The sequence below is a fragment of the Thunnus albacares genome, chromosome 11 (genome assembly GCF_914725855.1).
Source record: "Thunnus albacares chromosome 11, fThuAlb1.1, whole genome shotgun sequence".
NCBI lineage: Eukaryota > Metazoa > Chordata > Actinopteri > Scombriformes > Scombridae > Thunnus > Thunnus albacares.
The window spans coordinates 32,168,203-32,188,946 of NC_058116.1; the positions used below are offsets into that span (position 1 = coordinate 32,168,203).

A 20,744-nucleotide genomic window follows, 5' to 3' on the forward strand; every position below is an offset into this window, starting at 1 on the left:
TCTTTATTGGTTTTGTGGAAAAAACATATCAGACATTATTGTTCCAGTATTTAAGCTACACTTATTTCAACATTTAGCTGGATAGAAATGCAGATAAAACACAGTTTCAACTGCATTTTAATGACTAAATATATTATATGTGGAGAAAACTGGTGAAAATCAGTTAAAGTACTTACAGATTTCACCTTGAAGTCTCATTTGCTGATTGTTTGTGCAAAAGAGGAACTTCTTGTTCTTCTTCTTCGTCTTCTTCATTTTTATGGCGGTTGCCAAACAACATTTTGGTGCATTACCACAATCAACTGGAATGGAGTGTGGATCAGGAATCTATACATTCACTAATTCTAATAATACATAAAAAAAGTAAAATTAAGAAAATAAAGTTATATTCTTATTCTTTCTATCAAGTTTGAAAACACCTTTCTTCATAATAGATCACATAAATCAAAGCTTAACTTTATTTCTTTGATCTTCTCTCAGCATCATATTTTGGACATTAAAGCATAAAATGCTCTTAAGTTTCTTCTCAATCACAAAATTCCCACCTTCCTGTATTATATTTTCCTATTTTAAATAACGTTCTGTTTAATCCTGAATGACCAAAACGTTCTCCAAATGTTCTTCCTTTGTTCATCTGTCAGCTATTTCATTTCCTTTGATTCCTGTATGTGCTGGTTTCCGTACAAATGTCAGTTCCATCATATGAATTAATGAATTAATTGATTATGAAGACAACAGTTCAGTTGCAGCCTTACAATGAATGAAATGAAATGTGTTGTAGTAGAAGTATAAAGTCTCAGACAATTAAAATACTCAGGTAAAGTATAAGTACCTGAAAATATACCGTACAGTACTCAAATGAATGTACTTTGTCCACCACTGCCGAATACTGATCTGAATACTTGATATCCAATTCAGATTTGACTAAAATGTAAACGGGACATGTTGCAGCAACAGTTTAATTTCCTCATGTTTGGTGTCGGCCTTGTTACGGTATGAACCTCGTCTTTCGTTGACTCTGTTCTGTAGGTATTCCGTGGAGAAGAAGGAGAAACTCGGAACTCGCTGGGTGAAGTGTGACAAGACTTCAGGTCCTGACTGTAAATACAGAGTATAATAGCTTACAGAATAAATACCTTACAGTACCAGCCACTCAGAATTGCTGTCCATTCAGATTAGTACAGATCTGTATCAAGCGGCAACCTCCAGGGCTGAAAAATGGACGCTAGGCGTAAACGCAGCAAAGGTTATATGTTTCAAAACGAAAACTACTATTACTGTGGAAGTAGCCTGAGTCTGACTATAGGCAACACCTCCTTATTTTGAAGGTCGTGGCCCTAAACCGACCATAAACTGCAACTCTGGGCTTCAAACCGGCTCCGATGCAAAACGATGGGTGACATCCAAGCCACAACCTCTGGGGCTGTAAAATGAAGCCAAAAACTGCAGTTCCTTGAATGGCCACTTGAGGCTCCAAAAGCGAGTCAATCCCCATAGACCCCCATGTTAAAATGCCCAACTTTACAGCAGAAATAAACATGTTTACAGCCTGGTACAAACAACGGTTTTGGTCTCTGTAGCTAATTTCCTCTTTCATGACAACTGTACGGGAGGTGAATTTTTTTATAACTCACCCGTTTAAATTTAATTAAGCCATAAAGTTATGCATAATGAAGGACATGGCTGCTTTGAGTGACAAGTCGGCCAGCCGCTAGGTGGCTTGTTTCAGCCATTCGGCCCCGCCTCTTTGCCCATTTTTGATTGGCTGGGAGTTTGGCAGCGTCACGCACTGCCAAGATGGCGACGGCCGGAGCTTCAAAACCGCTCTTCAGAAACCAACGGGTGACGTCACGCTAACTACGTCCATATTTTTATACAGTCTATGATTTGTAAGGGCCCTGTCATGGACCAGCTGGCAATTCTGGGCGGCTGCATCTGTATTTGAAATGATCCTCACACAAGTGTTCTGTTTCTTTCGCTCCCTGATCACCTGTTTTCTAATTACTTAAAATCTTAATTGAAACACGGTATACTACTTGTCTGTTATCTGTTAGGAAACTCAATAAATAGAGTTTTGAAATAAAACTGTCTGTCCTCTCCCTTCCAGGTGTCCCGTCTCCACCCATTGAACTGCATGTGACTGGAGCCAGCAGGGACTTCCTGTCCATTGCCTGGAAACCTCCGCAGAGGGACGGCGGCTGCCCCATCACCGGCTACCACATTGAGATGTGCGAGGCTGGAACAGAGAAATGGATGAGGGTCAACTCCCGTCCAGTGAAGGAGCTGAAGTACCGCGTTGAGGAGGGCATCGTCCCCGAGAAGGAGTACATCCTGAGAGTGAGAGCCATCAATTCCGTCGGAGTCAGTGAGCCGTCCGACATCTCTGAGAACGTCTTTGCTGCAGACTCTGACTGTAAGAACGTCCACCGGGCTCACTGATGCTAGCTTAACATTTTAACACGGTTATTTTATTTGACACCTGCTCTTTTCCGTGTTTCCAGGCAACCCGACACTTGACTTCCAGACTCTGGACCTGGTTGTCGTGGAAACAGAGAAGCTGCACATCCCAGTTCCCTTCAAAGCCGTCCCCTCACCCAGAATCACCTGGCACAAAGATGGCAAGGAGCTGAAGGCTGACGAGCGCCTCGGCTTCAGGTCAGCGCAACGTTTTATCAAATTCAGGCTGTGAATTTATTCTTCCTCCAAATTCAGATCAGATATAAACTAAGAATGCAATTACACTGTCAATCCTATCAATATACAGGGTTTATTTTAGTTTCCATATAGTCACTGAGTCCATGTTATTTCACAGACATTAACCAGTAAAGTCAGTTAGTTATTTTCTTTATTGCTTTTTGAGTGTTAAAAAAAAGACAGTTTCCAACACAAAAATATCAGCAAATCTATCCGTTATCAGATCAGAATAATTGATATCTGTCTGTCATCTTAAACCTGTCTGTATCTGATTGGCCTGTTCTTAGTCAGTGTGAGCAGCAGTGGCTGATGGGATTGTTTGTGCTCAACAGGAAGGAGTATACTTCCTGTCACCTGGAGGTCGAAAGCAGTCTTCACGCTGATGCTGGACAATACAAAGTCACCCTGGAGAACAAACTGGGAGCCGCCAGCGCCACCATCAACGTCAAAGTCATCGGTACCCAAACACATTCACATCACAGCTCTGAACTAATCACAGAACTCACTAAACATTGTAAACTTCTTAACCTTTCTGACTTTTCTCTGTGAGGTTTGTTCCGAGAAACTTTCTAAACATCACAAACTCTTTGTGTCTGTGTTTTATTCACAAAAATGATCCCAAAGAGTGAAAAAAAGAATCAGAAACCAGCAGACAAACCAGCATTCATATTAGAGGAGCTGAAACAATTAGAAAATATGAAAATATGCCATTTCAGGACAAATCTGTTCATATGAGTTCTTCTTGCATGAGGTCCGTTGTGTTTGAACTCTTAGCAGTAGATGATTTTTAATACGTCTCTGTGTCTCTGTCTTCAGGTCTTCCTGGTCCCTGTAAGGAAATTGTGGCCTCAGAGATCACCAAGAGCTCCTGTAAAATATCCTGGGATCCTCCTGACTACGACGGTGGCACCCCGATTCTTCACTACGTCCTGCAGGTTTGTAGGATGTTTTTATTTATGATGGTTTTAAATCTTTTTTTTTATAAAATGATGTCGCTCATATTTCTTAAGTTTGTTCATTGTTCATGTTTTCCTGTGCTCTCTGGCAGCGGCGTGAGGCCGGCAGGAGGACATACATCAACCAGATGTCAGGGGAGAATAAGGTGAGCTGGCCCATCAAAGACCTGATCCCTAATGGAGAGTACTACTTCAGAGTCCAGGCCGTGAACAAGATCGGAGGAGGAGAGTTCGTCGAGCTCCGTCACCCAGTCATCGCCCAGGACCAGAAACGTAAGCAAACACCATGACATTTAATTTATGGTATGATGCACGATGAATTAATATGTAAATGACAGTTTATGTTCAGTAGAAATTTAACTGAAATCCACATTGTGTCCCGTCTCATTCCAGATCCCCCCGACCCACCGGTGGACGTGGAGACCCAGTTCCCCACATCTAGCACCATCACGCTGACCTGGAAGCCTCCAATGTACGATGGTGGCTCCAAGATCATGGGATACATCCTGGAGAGGCAGCAGAAGGGCGAGGACAAGTGGGAGAGGTGCAATGACTTCCTGGTGCCTGTCCTGTCCTACACTGTCAGAAGGCTGACGGAGGGCAAGAGCTACGCCTTCAGAGTCAAAGCTGAAAACGCAGCGGGGGTCAGCGAGCCATCTCGCAGCACGCTGTTTGTCAAAGCATTGGACGCTGTTGGTAAGGATTTTTTCACTTCCCTCTTCTAACGTCGCCATGTTTACTGCTGAACTTTATGTTCACTTTTCTGTGTTCTTTCTCAGATCCTCCGAAAGTGTTCCTGAGCGGCAGCCTGCAGTCTGGCCTGAACGTGAGGCGAGGCTGCCAGATCTGCCTGGACGCCAATATTTCCGGCTCACCATACCCTCAGATCACCTGGTACTGGAACAACAAGATCATCCGACCTGAACCACTCCGCAAGAGGCCTGAGAGACCCCTGAAGAAGAAGTTGGAGAAGAAGGAAGAAAAGAAGAAGGAGGAAGGTGAGGGAGAGAAGAAGGACGCAGAGGTGAAGGAAGGAGAAGAGAAGAAGGAGGAGGAGAAGAAGGAGGAGGAGAAGAAGAAAGAAGGAGAGGAGAAGAAGGAGGAGGAGAAGAAAGAGGAGGAGAAGAAAGAGGAGGAGAAGAAGGAAGCAGAGGAGAAGAAGGAGGAGGTGGTGGAGCCCGAGGTGGAGGAGACCGACTACCCGACGCTGACCGAACGACTGTCCATTGATAACAGCCGGAGGGGCACGTCCTCCGTTGTAATCACGGACTCGATCCGTCTCGACCATGGCGTCTACATGGTGAAGGTGGAGAATGACCACGGCATCGCCTCCGCTACCTGCGAGGTCAATGTGCTCGGTAGGAATTTAACTCTATTCTGACATTACATTTAAATGTAATTTATGTGTCTGGCGTTTCCCAGTATAATTATGTAGATAGGTGCATACATTTTAAAAGCAAATATAGAGTTTTTAACAAATTTAAACACATTTAACTTTAAGTATAATTTGAAGAAACAGGATTACATGTAAACATAAACAACGTTTCAAAAGCAGATCTAAGACCACTGTGAGATTGTTACAACCTGACTATCAGTCAAAGTCAGACATCTTAAAATATAGTAAAACTTTTAGTTTTTGGTCAATTGTGAAGGACATTTGTCATCACTTTTACCAAAGTGGTGGACTGACCAACAGATCAACACCTCTGAAGCCACACTGCTACTGTGGCTATAAAATACATATAACAGATTCACTACTAATTAGTGAAAATAATTAATTGTTGTCAGTGAAAGTGGAATTTCAGAGGCTAAAAACACTGACTATCTCACCTATCTATCACAGACACTCCTGGGCCTCCGGTGAACTTCCGATTTGAGGAGGTGAGGAAGAACTCAGTGATCTGCAAGTGGGATCCTCCTATGGATGATGGCGGCAGTGAGATCCTCAACTACACACTGGAGAAGAAGGACAACTCGAAGCTGGAGATTGGCTGGAGCAGCGTAACCTCGACGCTAAGAGGATGCCGCTACCTGGTGCCCAAACTTATCGAGAAGAAGGAGTACATCTTCAGGGTTGTGGCTGAGAACAAGTTCGGCGCTGGTCCACCCTGCATCTCCAAACCACTCATTGCAAAGAATCCCTTCGGTATGTTGATATTTAGAAACAATTATTTTTACTCAAGTAATCTTATGTGGATTTCCAATTTGGGAGGTAAGTACTCCCAATGGCACTGACTATATGGAATGTAAGAGGCACTGTATTCATTTGAATTAGTGATTTAATTAGTAGTAGCAAATTATTAGTATTAGTATTAGTATTATTAGTAAATTAATTAGTCACACACATCTAATCCTATATTTATATGTCTTAATATGTTTTTTTTCTTCTGTGACTCATAAATGAAAGGGTTTACAAGCCGAGCCAACTGACATTAATTCATTCAATATTGGATGTTCCTGCATTCTGCAGTTTTACTCATATTGATTTTTGCTTTGATAAATATGTTTTAAGTTTTGAACAAATTGCTCCTTTTTGTTTGCATAACCCGTTTCTTAGTTTTGTGAGGCTTCCATTTTTGATAGCTTACCATCTTTCTTAGCATGCATCTATGTTAGCTAACCATTTAAGTCACATATTACAAAGCTATAAACTTATAGTCTCTCTACATTGTTTCTAAACAATTTAACAATTAAACAACAACTAACTGAATTAATAATTTGTCTGGCTAGCAAGTAAGCTAAATAACAAGTAGCTATTGGAAGCAGTAGCATCAAGTAGACATTGTGACATTTCAGATAACAAATTAGAATGAAATATTGTATTTTAAGTAAAAGTAAGTAATGATGAGCTGTTTGTTTATAGTGTTTTCAAAAATTATTCTAATTACATGGAAGTCAATGGGTCCAACTTCCACACCCATGTGTATCAATTATGTGCATTATTCAACTTCTGGGTGCTATTTAAGACTTGCAACATATATTTGAGCTTTAAGACAAAATAGCATGAATCAAATATGACTCACCTTTTATCTGCTGTGCCTCTCTCCTCCTCAGAACCTCCTGAGGCTCCTGAAAAGCCAGAGATTGATGACATCACAGCCCACAGTATGCTGGTCATCTGGAATGAGCCAAACGACAATGGCAGCCCCATCCTGGGATACTGGGTGGAACGCCGTGAGATCAACAGCTCCCACTGGGCTCGTGTCAACAGGTGAAGGAACTCCTGTTTTCTCTCTTGCCTTTGACTCAAAAGTTAGCATTAGTATTGGCAGATTTGTATGGAGATATGTCTGGGCATATTTCAGGGAAAATCTGTTTGCTGTGTTGTCTTATTCTCCTGCGTCCTGGTCTACAGAGATATCATCCCTGACACTGAGCTGAACGTTGAAGGTCTTCTGGAGGGGATGACTTACATCTTCAGGGTGGCGGCTGAAAACCAGGCTGGCCCCGGACAGTTCAGTATCCCCTCTGACCCCAAGACAGCTCAGGCCCCGATCTGTACGTAAACTAGTCTAAACTGTCTGTATGACTTTTATGTTGTTTCCATTTCTGTCAAATTGGAGGAATACATAATAATGTATAGTAATCACCAAATGCTTTGTTGTCATGATACTTTCCATGTGTCCTCCCCTTCTCTGAAATAGTTGCATCCTGTGAAAATACTAGTTGAAAACACTTAGACAGGGGAACACTAGACTCCTGAAGATACTGTCTATGGAACTCTGTCTCAGAGTTAACATGTCCGATTTGTGTGTGTTTGTGACCCTTTAGTGCCTCCTGGGCCACCAGTTGCCCGAGTGGTGGCAACTACTGACCTCTCCATCGACGTGGAGTGGGACCCGCCTGCCGACAATGGAGGAGGAGAGATTCTGGGATACCACGTGGATAAGGTCAGATCACAAACAGTCTTGATCTCAGCTATGTACCAGTATCACACTTAAAGTTTTATACTCAGAACTCAGAAACATGTCCAGAATATATATTACTCCCCTCTGCGACGCAGACTGATGTTTCTCTCTTCAATGGTGTTTTTCAGGCCATGGCTGGTACTAAAGACTGGTCCAGGTCTACTAAGCGTCCCTGGAAGATGCGGGCTTTTACTGTCTATGGAGTTCGTGAGGGAGCAAAATACCTGGTCAGAGTCATCGCATGCAACGCTGCTGGAGAGGGCACACCAGGGTTCACGGAGTCTGTTTATGTCAAGAATCCTGCAGGTCAGCTGAAAAAATCAAGAAAGGGTTAAAAATAAGGAGAGCAAGAGTGGAATTTATTTAGGTTTAATGTCAACTAATCTCTTGTTGGTGCATTCTTTTCTTGGGTACTGGTTCATTCCCTTCCACAGAGATACCTGTGATTGAAATGGACCTGACCATCAAGCAAGGCGTGATCATCAGAGCAGGAGAGACACTCAGCTTGCCTGCCACAGTCACTGGTAAACCCTACCCGTCCATCACTTGGACGAAGGATGATGGCAAACCTGATAAAGATCGTGTGGCGATCCTCACAGAGGGCAACAATAGCATTGTTTCAATCAAGAACATCCAGAGGAAGGACAGCGGCAAATACCAGATCTCTGCCTGCAACCCCAGTGGCACCAAATCTGCCGCTGCCAGAGTGGAGGTCATGGGTGAGTAGAAGTGCTGGCATTTGTGGCAGGACTTAATGATGAAAATCAACAGTAAACTTGCAGTAAATAGATGCTATGGATAAAAAGAACACTAAAGGAAAATGTTGCTTTCGCCATAGACGTCCCCGGACCTGTCACAGACCTGAAGCCAGTGGTCGTCACTCGCAAGATGATTTTCCTGAACTGGGACGACCCTGAAGATGACGGAGGCAGTGACCTGACCGGCTTTGTTGTGGAGCGCAGAGATGCCAAGATGCACACATGGAGGCAGCCCATTGAAACTGCCTCGTCCAAGTGTGAGTGCGTGGGCATCATGGAGGGACAGGAATACATGTTCCGCGTCATCGCCAAGAACAAGTATGGCCTGGGCCCGCCTGTCGAGCTGGGACCCATCAAGGCTGTGGACCCACAGGGTGAGACCTAAAATCAATTGATTTTTATCACATCAAAAATGATCTTTTGTGAAGAGGCCAAGACCTCACTGTTTGGGAGTAGATTGATAAATGGCCCTGGTAGAAAAATGGGCTTTGTCCTTAAAGACAAAAAAAAATTAGTGAAATATTATATAATAAAATATTAAATATAAAATCTGCTGGTTCTGCAGGGCCACCATCATACCCCGAGAAGTTCCACTACACCAAGCGCACCAAGAACTCTATCACACTTGCCTGGAGGCCACCTCGCAATGACGGCGGCAGCCCTGTTATCGGATACTTTGTGGAGAAGAAGAGGCACGACCAGCAGGCTTTCGAGCCCTGCAACACAGAGATCTGCCCCAACATGACCATGACAGTGGAGGGTCTGGACGAGGCCTTTATGTATGAGTTCAGGATCAAGTGTGCCAACCTGATTGGAGAGAGTGAGCCATCCATCCCACTGACTGTGGTCATCCAAGACGATGAAGGTAAGTGTGAATATTTGAAATCATTTTGAATACTAATTTCAACATTTTCATTTCATTAAGAACCGAACAAATCTAGAAATGATCTGAAATTAGAATAACCGTGTATTTTCTTCTTTATAATTAAGGGATGAAGGTAGGTTTTTCTTGAGACAACTTTAAATTATTAAAAGGGAGCAGTGTTTTTTCTAAAGGGTGTCACCTCAGGAATCTTTCCAGTGATGGCATGTTAGCCTGTGGGACCTTTAGCTTTAGAGTTTTTCTGATTTCTTTTGTTCTGTCTTGTCCCTCCCAGTTGCTCCTGAGATCCACATGCTGAAGCATTTCAAGGGCGACTCCATTACTGTGAAGAGGGGCGAGCCTATCGAGATCCCCGCTGACGTCCTAGGCCTCCCCATCCCCAAGGTTGAGTGGTCCAAGGATGACGTGGTGATTGAGAAGCCAACTGAGACTCTGCTGATGGAGACCGTAGAGACTGGTAGGATGAACTGCAAGACCACGTTGTCCATCCCAGATGCCAACAGGAAGGACCGTGGCAGCTATACTGTCACTGCCTCCAACAACATGGGCTCAGCCAAGCACACCATCTCCGTCCTAGTGCTGGGTGAGTCAAAACCTGCTACTGATGCAATCAGACGCAGAAAAGACAGGACGTACAGTTAATTAAACAGAATATATTATAGTCTGCGACAGTTACACAATATCCAGCTGACAGCTCCCTAAATTAACTTCTGCTCTCCTCTCAGACCGGCCACTTCCTCCCAGAAATGTGACAGTATCCAATATCAAGGCGCAGTCTTGCTACCTCCATTGGGAAGCACCGCTGGATGATGGTGGCAGCGAACTGACAAACTACATTGTTGAGAAGAAGGACGTGATAACAGAGGAGCCAGAGTTGGAAGAGGGAGAGGAAGCTCCACCTGAACCACAGTGGGTGGAGGTTACCAACAGCATCATTGAAAGGAAATATGGGGTATGTCCTGATGACATAATCATAATAATAATAATGTGGTTCTCACAGGCCTTTAAGTCTTATTTGACTCTACTTCCTCCCTCTCCTACAGGTGTGGAACCTGGACACCAACAAGACATACCTGTTCCGAGTACGGGCTGAGAACCGCTATGGTAAGTCTGACCCCTGCACAACAGAGGACGTCCTTATCAAAGACCCCTTCGGCCTCCCCGGCCCACCAGAGAAACCCACCATCATCGAGCACTCCAAGACCTCCATGACCCTGAGCTGGGAACCTCCCAGAGATAATGGTGGATCCTTGATTATTGGCTACTGGCTGGAGAAGAGGGAGAAAGGCACCAGCTACTGGGCCAAAGTCAACAAGATGCCAGTCACCAAGCGGAGTATGAAAGGCTGGGAGTACCAGGTGAGTTGCTGGTGCTTTGTTTTTGCATTAGCACAAAATTAATGTTTTAAGGGGAAAATAAAAAGTTGGAGATCTCTTGGAGGTTAAGTCAATGAGTCACAGGATTTTGTTCTGATCACCAAAAGAAAAGTGATTGTTTATGACTTGGCCCTGGTTCTTTTAAAATGTTCCTCTCTGTGCTTTCCAGGTGACTTGTCTGATTGAAGGAAATGAGTACGAATTCAGAGTTGCTGCCTGCAATTCTGCAGGAACTGGACCATTCAGTGCACCATCTGACTCTGCCTTTGCTGTCGACCCTCTGAGTGAGTATAAAAACTACCGTCTGTTGCTGACCAACAAGATTACAGCACATCAAAATATAAATGTAAACAATTTGAGTTCAATTCTTGACAAATAGATGTCCTCTGTATTTTGGGAGATGATAAATTAGATTTCCCAAAAAATGGAAACTGTGTTTACAAACTGCCACCCTATCTTCCAGCTCCTCCCAGTATGCCTGCCGCTCCTGAGGTGGTTGATAAGACAAAGTACAGCATCACACTGTCCTGGAAGCCACCAGAGAGGGATGGAGGAAGCCCTATCAAGGGCTACATCATCCAGATCCAGGATGAGGGTACGTCAGACTGGGTGAGTGTCAACGATCCCGAGAACCTGCACCCCACCACTGAGTTCACTGTGCCCAGCCTCCGTGAGCTCAAACGCTACCGCTTCAGGATAATCGCAGTCAATGACATTGGCGAGTCTGATCCCAGCCCCCGCACCAGTGAGGTTCTGGTTGAGGATGTCCACCGTAAGTCCTTTTTCAAAGTCCCACTGAAATGAGTAAACATCAACTTTCATCACAGACAAAAGTCTCTCGGTCCATCACTGATGTTTTCACTAATATTTCTCCTCCCAACAGTCGCACCTTCTATCACTATCAACGTACAAGCTGACGACCTGCTTTGTATACGTGCTGGAGATCCTATCAGGATACCCGCCACCATCAAGGGCCGCCCTGTTCCCAAGGTGACCTGGGACTTCCGAGGCAAAGCCAAGTCACACAAGAAGAACAAACTTCACACACTGCCGGTTGACTCAGAGGTGAGAGGCTACACAGCAACACAATGCTTCTCTTCATGTTTCCAGTAAAATCTCAATTTTCATCACCTTCCTCTGAAAAACAGTCCCAACGAAGAAAAATTATCAATGAAGTCTTTATTAAATTTTGTAATTCTTTTTTTGTAATTCTACATTTTATAGAACACTTCTATCTTTTACACAGTTTTCTATTAAATTTCATGCTCTACTTTTTAGTCTAATTTTCGTCTAATTGTTTTTATTTACTCAGGTTGAGTCCACAGAGACCACGTCCACTGTGATAGTCCCTGTCAGTCTGAGGAGCCACTCTGGACGCTACACCATCACAGCCAAGAACAAGTCTGGACAGAAACACGTTAACGTCAGAGTTAATGTTCTCGGTATGTCTTTGCTGTTTGTATATAAACCGTCTATAAGCTTCTCCTTTGCTACTGAGTGTCTTCAGTTACAGAGTATGGCAATGTTTGCTTTATTGACTGTACTTTGTCTCGGGTGCAGATGTCCCCGGGCCTCCGAAGGACCTGAGGGTGACAGACATCACCCGGTCAACCATGAGGCTGATCTGGAAACTGCCTGACAATGATGGAGGAGAAAGAATCAAGAGCTACTATATCGAGAAGAAATGTGTCACTGACAAGGCCTGGACCAAGGTAAACAGTCTATTAGACCAAGTTATTGAAATTTCAATTTCTCAATTAAGGTTTTGTTTCATTATTCCATTTTATTATGAGTTTGTTTATTTCAAGTACTTTTTATTTTAGGAAATGAATTGCTTTCATTGAATAGTTTTAGCTTTGGCAACTGCACTGGGCATTTGAATTTTAGTAGATCATACCCATGTACCAGGATATGTTTAGCCTAGCTTAGCAGGAAACAGTGGGAAGCTGCTAGCTTAGCTCAATCAAGTGAAAAACAGAGGATTTAAAAAGATAATTTTACAAAATGTCTTTGTGTTTATTATTATCAATTAATCGATCGACTGAATTCAACATAAATCCTGCAGTTTGTGATTGATTAACTGAGGGATGATTGGTTTGTTATCAGGTGAATGCAGCTTGTGCTAGCCAGGCCTTCGTAGTCCCCGGCCTGCTGGAGGGACAGGACTACCTGTTCAGAGTCCGAGCTGAGAACAGACTTGGATTCAGCCCGTACACTGTCACCACTGAACCTGCCCGGGCCAGAGACCCCATCTGTGAGGATACACTTACTATTCCAACTATAGAGTGACTGCACAAACCATTTACTGGAATTATTCTGTGTCTAATGATTATCTCCCTCCTCCTCAGACCCACCCGACCCCCCAACCAAACTGAAGGTCAACCTGGTGACGAAGAACACCGTGACTCTGACCTGGGAGCCTCCCAAAAACAACGGCGGCTCTCCCATCAAGCATTACATCATCGAGCGTTTGAGCTGGGACACCAGCGGCACAGAGAAGGAGACCTGGAAGCAGTGCAACAAGAGAGATGTGGAGGAGCTCACCTTTGTGGTGGAGGACCTGAAGGAGGTTGGTCCTTTAAGGGATCACACTGCTCTCACTTTACTAGTACTTAAAAACTGTATCATTTCAACTATGAGGTCTATTGGACATTCAGCTAAAAACAGCAAGTGATGGACACTGAAATCTTCCTGTTTGAAACAAAAAGTTTGGTTTGATTTGCTTTTATTGTGTCATAAAACAACCGACACATATACCACATATTCACCAACAAAACAAACAAAAACACAGAATCAAACCTGTAAATCGCCTGGTGCCATTTGGGCTTTTATACACATTCTGCAAGATACTGAATCCTGCTAGCAATGTTTAATCATTGTCAGTGAAATTACATTCAGAGGAAACATATAACAACAGGAGTTTGACTGCTCATGATGAATAAGTTTGCTATAAAGACGTTGAAGTGAAGTTTAAACCGGACTCATCGCTGACTGTGTTGTCTTTGATCTGCAGGGAGGAGAGTACAAGTTCAGAGTGAAAGCTGTGAACGCTGCCGGACCCAGCCGTCCCTCCGCCACTGTTGGACCAATGGTCATCAAGGATCAGACTTGTGAGTCCCACTGCAACTAACGATTATTGTCATTCATAATTAGTCCAGAAAATGGAAGAAAATAGCGAAAGAAAGGAACTTCTCCCAAAGTGATGTCCTCAATTTGCAAATAGTCAAAAGTATATACTAGATATATCAATTTATTGTTGTACATGACAAAGAAAAGCTGCAAATCCTCACATTTGAGAAGGTGGAACCTAAGAATATTGGCATTTTTGGCTGAAATTATTCGATTATTGAAATAGTTGCCAATTTGTTTTCTGTCACTCAATTTATCATGTAACTGACCAAACGTTACATGTGACAGGTGACTTCAGCCATTTATTTTGAGAGATATTTTCTTTTGATATAAATGTTTCTATAGCATGTAGATAACTTTGAGCCTCAGAAAGAATTTTGAACATTTAGATGTGTGCTGCTGATTAGTTTCTCATTGATGTTTTCATAAAGCGTCTCATCTCTTCCTGTAGGTGCTCCCACCATCGAGCTGCGTGAGGCCATGGAGGGCGAGGAGGGCTGTGATGTCAGCATCGTGGCAAAGGTGGGCGGCTGTCCATTCCCCACGCTCACCTGGCAGAAGGCCAGCCTGGCCAAACCTGAGGAGAAGACTGCCGTCCACTACGACCAGCACATGAACAAACTGGTGACACAGGACAAGTGCACACTGCTGATCCAGGACGCCAGCAGGCATGACAACGCCCTCTATAGTCTGACAGCCAGCAACAGCCTGGGCACAGTTACCAAGGACATCAAGCTCACCGTGCTGGGTGAGAGACACAAACCTTAAGTTATAACGAGACAAATGTAAAGAAAATGTCATTTTAGCACTAATTGGTCAGTCACCAGAGAATTAAATAATGACTGGTTTGATAATAAGTCAGTGGTTGAAGATCCTACATTAATGCTGTGTGAACATTTTCACTGTTGCCTCCTGCAGGACCTCCTGGCCCACCCATCGGACCAGTCAAATTCACAGAGGTGTTTGCAGAGAGGATCGGCCTGGCCTGGGACCCGCCCACAGACAATGGCGGCTCCAAGATCACCAACTATGTTATTGAGAAGCGTGAAGAAAACAGGAAGTCTTGGGTCCACGTCTCCAATGACCCCAAAGAATGCTCCTACGTGGTGACCCGGCTGACGGAGAACCACGAGTATGAGTTCAGAATCATGGCCCAGAACAAGTTTGGAGTCGGGCCGCCTCTGGTCAGCGAGCCGGAGAAGGCCAGAAACCTCTTCAGTGAGTTCAGATCAGTCTGTGTGGAAACCTCCTGAACTGTCAGTTTCATCCTTAAGTAGCTTTGCAGTTCACAAAAAAATGTTCAAAGTTTTTGTTTGTACCAACACTTTATCAATACTACAGTATATAATCCTTATAATGAAAGAAGGAGCATGCGGTTGACTGAAAAATACATTATTTCTTTATAACCGTACGACTGAGATTGACAAATACTCAAAACATAAGTAAAGTCTCTTCATGTTTTGGGTCAGTGAGCTCTTTCTAATCTTTGTGTCGCCATTATGTTTGTCATCACTTTGCTCTTCCGACCAGTAGGTGGCGATGTAGTGTAACAGCTGAAAGTATCCACTTCCAAGAGATTTTTTTTTCCATCATTACTTCCAGTTTCCTCTTCTCTAAATGTTTTCATATGTCCAAATTAGTTTTGTTTTCATGGAATTTGTAATATAAAGACCATTATTACTTCATCTCTGTCTGAGTATTAATGCAGAATAATGATGAGGATTCCCCATCACAGCTTAAAAACACTCATGCCATCCAGCCAATCAGAAAACAGGATTCTTTAAAAACTTACTTAAAAACGTACTTTTATTTAATTTATCTTGATTAACAAAGTGTTGTCATTTCAGGAAGTAGCATGTGATGTTTATCTTTTTATAGTTCATTAATATAATTATCAGTATAGTACATTAAACCGAGGCTGAGTGCAGTTCAACAACCAAAAGCCTTCAGAGATCAATACTTCCTGCCTCCTATAGCTGATGTATTGATGATCGATGTCCTTTCCCCATGCAGCTGTCCCGGGTCAGTGTGAGAAGCCCACAGTGACGGACGTCTGTCTGGAGTCCATGACTGTCAACTGGGAGGAGCCCAAGTACGACGGCGGCTCCTCCGTCACCGGCTACATCATTGAGAAGAAGGAGACTACCAGCAAACGCTGGATCCGCGTGAACCGAGACCCGATCCGAGCGCTGCCGCTGGGCAACTACTGGGACGTCACCGGCCTGCTGGAGGGCGCCATGTACCAGTTCAGAGTCATCGCTGTCAATGCCGCCGGCTGTGGCCTGCCCAGCCCGCCCTCCGACCCTGTGCTCTGCAGAGACCCCATCGGTAAGAGAGACACACTGAGATGTGCTTTCAGTTTGTCGCCAATCATTTTAACTCAAGATTCAAAGGTCAAGATGTTCATTGTCACGCCAGTTGTACAAGTACACTCGTGTGAAATTCTTTCACTAGGATGCGCTATTACAGAAACAGTAAATAAATATATATATGGCATATAAATATGAGGACAGGGATATATTATCCATGCGGTCCATGCTGGTGCAGCTGCTGTACCAGCTGGTAAAACAGCCTGTCAGCAGGCTCTCTATGGCTCAGCAGAAGAAGGGACAGGAGTGGTGTGGCTAGCCCATGTCATGTCCTTGTGGATGTTAACTTCCAGATATTTGAAATAGTCCACCCCTCTCCACCACTGTGACGTTGACAGTGACTGGGGGGGGTGAGTGCGCATAACAATAACAAAATTTATGCTACTGTTAGCAGGCTAGCAAACATTAACCATAAGAATATACATGTGTATGAACATAGATACACATATGCACAAAAAACAAAACCAAAATAAATAAAGTGAATGGACAGAGACACCTGTCGCCCACTACAACTCAAACACTGGACAAATGCAACGCAATAAAAAGAAAAATAAATAAGTAAATAAACAAATAAGGAAACTCTGGCAGATGCACAATAATAACTTGAATGTAACCTTTTTTTTACTTGAAGCGTCTATAGTCTATATTTCTGTAACTCCACAGTCTGATCTGTCAGTGTGTAATGTGTTACTCGTAGTGATGAACCTACAGAGAATTATCAGTGACTCTGCAGCTCCTCTCGGCTTTACGGAGCTTTATAGTGAGTTTCAGCTCATTGTTTATCTGTCCGGCTGCAACTTTACTGTTTTGGTTCACTCTCAGCGCTCTCATAGCGTTGTTTTGGGCCGCAGCAAGCAGCTGTTTTCAGAGAAAAAGCTGTAAAAAGCCGCTGTACACTACCTAGGATCATCTCATCATCTGTATCCTGGTCTGGCATTAGCATCATCATCAGTGTTATCTATAAACTGTGGTCTGGAGGCTCAGATCTGCTTCAATTCACTGTTCAGCCAAAATATTTTATTGTCTTCATTATATTGTCATGATACTTGATGTATTTACCTGTGTGTGTGTGTGTGCAGCGCCTCCTGGTCCACCCACTCCAAAGGTGACAGACTGGACAAAGTCGACAGTGGAGCTGGAGTGGATCCCTCCTGTGATAGACGGAGGGTCAAAGGTCACCGGCTACATTGTGGAATTCAAGGAAGTGAACAAGGAGGAGGAGGAGAAGAAAGCTCAGAGGAAGCTCCTGTTGAGCGACGAGGAGGAGAAGGAGCCCGAGAGCGACGAGAGCTGGGAGAAGGTAAAACAACAACAAACAACTGATGAGGCTGATGTCATCAGGTCTAGATGTAAAGCTGTGAAGTGGGAGGAGATATTTCAGGCGCTGCTGGCTTCACAAGTAAAAATCTTGTTCATGTTTGATTCTTTCTCCTCTACAGTTTGAATCAACATGAAACTCTCATGGTTGAAACATCAGAGCAAAAGATGAACAACTGTCAGAAGATATCTGGCTCTCTGATAGGTTAAAGCTATGGACGTAAAGATTGTGGGGTAAAGGTTAACTACGACTCCCAAGGTGCATTTCAGGAACAAACAGCCAGTCACTGAGTGTAAAATTCGGTGATGGGCGCCACTGACGGCGGGCAGACGCTAAAGAGAAAGCTGATTTTATGATCTGCACGATTCTTGTTATCAAAGAACCAGATATTTTCTAACACAGTTGTTCATCTTTTGTCCTGATGATTCAACCAGGTGAGTTTCCAGTCGACACAGTTGTTTAACATTAACATCTGTAAGTCAATTTATGACAACCCTGCATCCGTCTCATTCATGCTTGACCATTTTTGTGGCATAAGAAGATGTTTCCATTATAATCCCGCCTACAAAGCTGTGATTGGTCAATTGTTTCTCCATCCACAGAAACAGCCATTAATGAGCACAATATGTAAATAAAATCTTTGTTTGTTGACACAACAGATTTTTTTTCTCCTTTGAGAGATTCCAAAAAAAACATAAAAACAAAACTTCTCATTTAGAAACAGTTACACAGTTTGTCCATCAGGGAGCACTGTCGTGCTCAGTGCGTATCTGAGAAAGATTATGTTATGCGTTCATAAAAAAAAAAGACTATTGGTTAAAATATTGGCGTTGGCCACTAAAATCCAGTTTTGCTCAAGCTGTCCTGATGTTCCTCTCTTCACTCTCCAGGCGAAGGACACAGAGATCAGAGGAACTAAGTTTGTGGTGGCTGAACTGAAGGAAGGCGGTCTGTACCGCTTCAGAGTCCGAGCTGTGAATGCCGCCGGCGTTGGCGAGCCAGGACTTGTGTCTGAGCTGATCGAGGTCAAAGACAGAACAAGTAAGCTTCTGATCCACCTATGAAGTGTGAGGAATTTGATTTAATCTGTCAGCACTGCAGGAAGTGCTTTCTAATGATAAGAACATTTTTTTTAATTGTCACCTTCTCCTTCAGTTCCTCCTGAGATGGACCTGGATGCCTCGGTGAAGGAGAGGATCGTGATCCACGCTGGTGGCACTATCCGCATCATTGCCTACGTTTCCGGTAAGCCCGCCCCAGAGATCTCCTGGTGCCGAGACGACGGCGATGTACCCAAGGAGGCCGTGGTGGAAACAACGGGCATTTCCAACTCTCTGGTCATCAAGAACTGCAGACGCCAGCACCAGGGCATCTACACCCTGAGAGCCAAGAACGAGGGTGGAGAGAGGAAGAAGGCCGTCATCGTGGAGGTTCTGGGTGAGTCAACGTAACCACAATGATCCTCTAAAAATATGAGCAGTGAAACAATAAAACATTATTTCTGACTGTCCATTGCTTGTTCCTCCAGATGTCCCTGGACCAGTCGGTCTCCCCTTCGCCGGCGAGAACCTGACCACCGACTCCTGCAAGCTTACCTGGTACTCCCCCGAAGATGACGGCGGCTCCGCCGTAACCAACTACATCATCGAGAAGAGGGAGTCGGACCGCATGGGCTGGACCTCAGTGTCCTATACAGTAACAAGGAACAATGCTGTGGTGCAGGGCCTCATCGACGGCAAGGGATACTTCTTCAGGATCGCAGCAGAGAACATCATCGGCATGGGACCCTTCATCGAGACAGACAAGATGGTGATGATCAAGGACCCCATCTGTAAGTCTCCATCTGTCGTACATTCAGGAAACAGTAATTTACAGCGCTGTGAAAGATATTTGATATTTCAGTAACACTTTATTTTACAGGTCCATCATTTCTGAATAATTTCCTCGCCATTCCCAAGAAGTTTTTGCTTCCTATAGGGAAAAAATGGTCACAGTTTTGCTTGTTAAACTGGACTGCTGTGTTCTCACTATGCATTCTGAATTAAATGTACCAGTTCTGAAGTTAGTTGTCTCTATTTTCCCTATAATTATTACTGGATTACAGAGTGATTTTCAGGAAGTATGTTGTAAATTTTTCGGAGGTTACGGACCCGTAAAATAAAGCATTGCAGATATTTCTTATCTGCACTTCAGATATCATTTTTAACAATCCATGAAATGTCTTAAAATGTCAGGCATCAGATCAAATTGTCCAAAATTTTAATTTATAAGGTCTTGGGTTCTTTCAAAGCAGCTGATTTGATGTGTTTTATTTTTTTGTCAGAATTAGTTGATTTCTTCAGAAGCAGAATTAGCAGTTGGACAGAGTTTTTAAAAAGTCCTACCATTGTCTCTGTTAATACATCCTGAATTTTAGGAGTGTAAAATGCACTAATTTGGTATTAACTATAGAGATAAATAAAGATAAAGTTCTGTTTTATTTCATTATAAAGACTTTTCCATTTAAACCCAAGTAAATATCAATTAATCATTATTTATTATTGGAAACTTTATTTCTCATATATGTTGGATTGTATTCTTGCCTGTAGACAAATTTCACATTTTTGAGTGTTGAACTGAACTGCTGTGCTCTGGCTGAAAGACTCTCTAGGCCAAGCAGCAAGTAACTGAATACAGTCACATTTATTTCACTTATAATTAGTAAAAACATTTATTTGATTTGTTTTCCATCATTTTCATATTAATTCACAAAGCCAGACTGTAACCAAAAACAGAAACTAAAGCAAGATTTGATTGTTAAACTTTTTTCTGTATCGTGAGAAATTCATCTTAATTAGAGTTTAGATCACAAGAAGATCCTGAAAAACAAATCAACCTGATGTAAAGGAAAAAAAACAAAAGTGACACAGCTCATTATTTTTGTCTCTTCCAGCCGTCCCGGAGCGTCCAGAGGACCTGATTGTCACTGCTGTCACCAAGGACTCCCTCTCCGTCGCCTGGAAGCCACCCAAGTACGACGGCGGCACCGAGGTCACCGAGTACATCCTGGAGTCCCGCATGATTGGTCGGGACAACTTCACACGTGTGAGTGCAGACAACAAGCTGATGGACAGGAAGTTCACACTGAGCGGGTTGAAGGAAGGCTCAAGTCACGAGTTCAGAGTCTCTGCCGTCAACCAGGTGGGACAGGGCAAACCGTCCTTCATCACCAAACCCGTCCAGTGCAAAGACGAGCTTGGTGAGTGACACAACAAGACAACAAACTCTTTTCAGTTTTAAAACATCACATATCATGTGTGAAAAATGAGTAAAACAGGGAATACAAAAAAAAACTTCTTGAATTTGTTTGCCAT

General features: G+C 43.4%; 1 protein-coding gene across 1 annotated transcript in view; it reads left to right on the forward strand.

The window, feature by feature from the left end:
- The first annotated feature begins 942 nt into the window (after window positions 1-942).
- The window catches only part of LOC122992717 (titin-like), a 94,029-nt gene continuing 74,227 nt past the window's right edge, over window positions 943-20,744 (forward strand). The window contains 35 exon segments of the mRNA XM_044366598.1: window positions 943-993; window positions 2,071-2,413; window positions 2,502-2,655; window positions 3,027-3,151; window positions 3,511-3,629; window positions 3,743-3,923; window positions 4,044-4,346; window positions 4,430-5,008; window positions 5,494-5,796; window positions 6,705-6,861; window positions 7,006-7,148; window positions 7,422-7,540; window positions 7,687-7,864; window positions 7,993-8,277; window positions 8,397-8,690; window positions 8,882-9,181; window positions 9,474-9,782; window positions 9,925-10,151; window positions 10,243-10,557; window positions 10,745-10,859; window positions 11,039-11,347; window positions 11,459-11,640; window positions 11,888-12,017; window positions 12,136-12,287; window positions 12,682-12,829; window positions 12,924-13,144; window positions 13,589-13,685; window positions 14,156-14,452; window positions 14,623-14,922; window positions 15,718-16,032; window positions 17,153-17,373; window positions 18,282-18,432; window positions 18,547-18,828; window positions 18,920-19,222; window positions 20,324-20,629. Of these exon segments, the coding sequence (XP_044222533.1) occupies window positions 943-993; window positions 2,071-2,413; window positions 2,502-2,655; window positions 3,027-3,151; window positions 3,511-3,629; window positions 3,743-3,923; window positions 4,044-4,346; window positions 4,430-5,008; window positions 5,494-5,796; window positions 6,705-6,861; window positions 7,006-7,148; window positions 7,422-7,540; window positions 7,687-7,864; window positions 7,993-8,277; window positions 8,397-8,690; window positions 8,882-9,181; window positions 9,474-9,782; window positions 9,925-10,151; window positions 10,243-10,557; window positions 10,745-10,859; window positions 11,039-11,347; window positions 11,459-11,640; window positions 11,888-12,017; window positions 12,136-12,287; window positions 12,682-12,829; window positions 12,924-13,144; window positions 13,589-13,685; window positions 14,156-14,452; window positions 14,623-14,922; window positions 15,718-16,032; window positions 17,153-17,373; window positions 18,282-18,432; window positions 18,547-18,828; window positions 18,920-19,222; window positions 20,324-20,629 (8,014 nt within the window).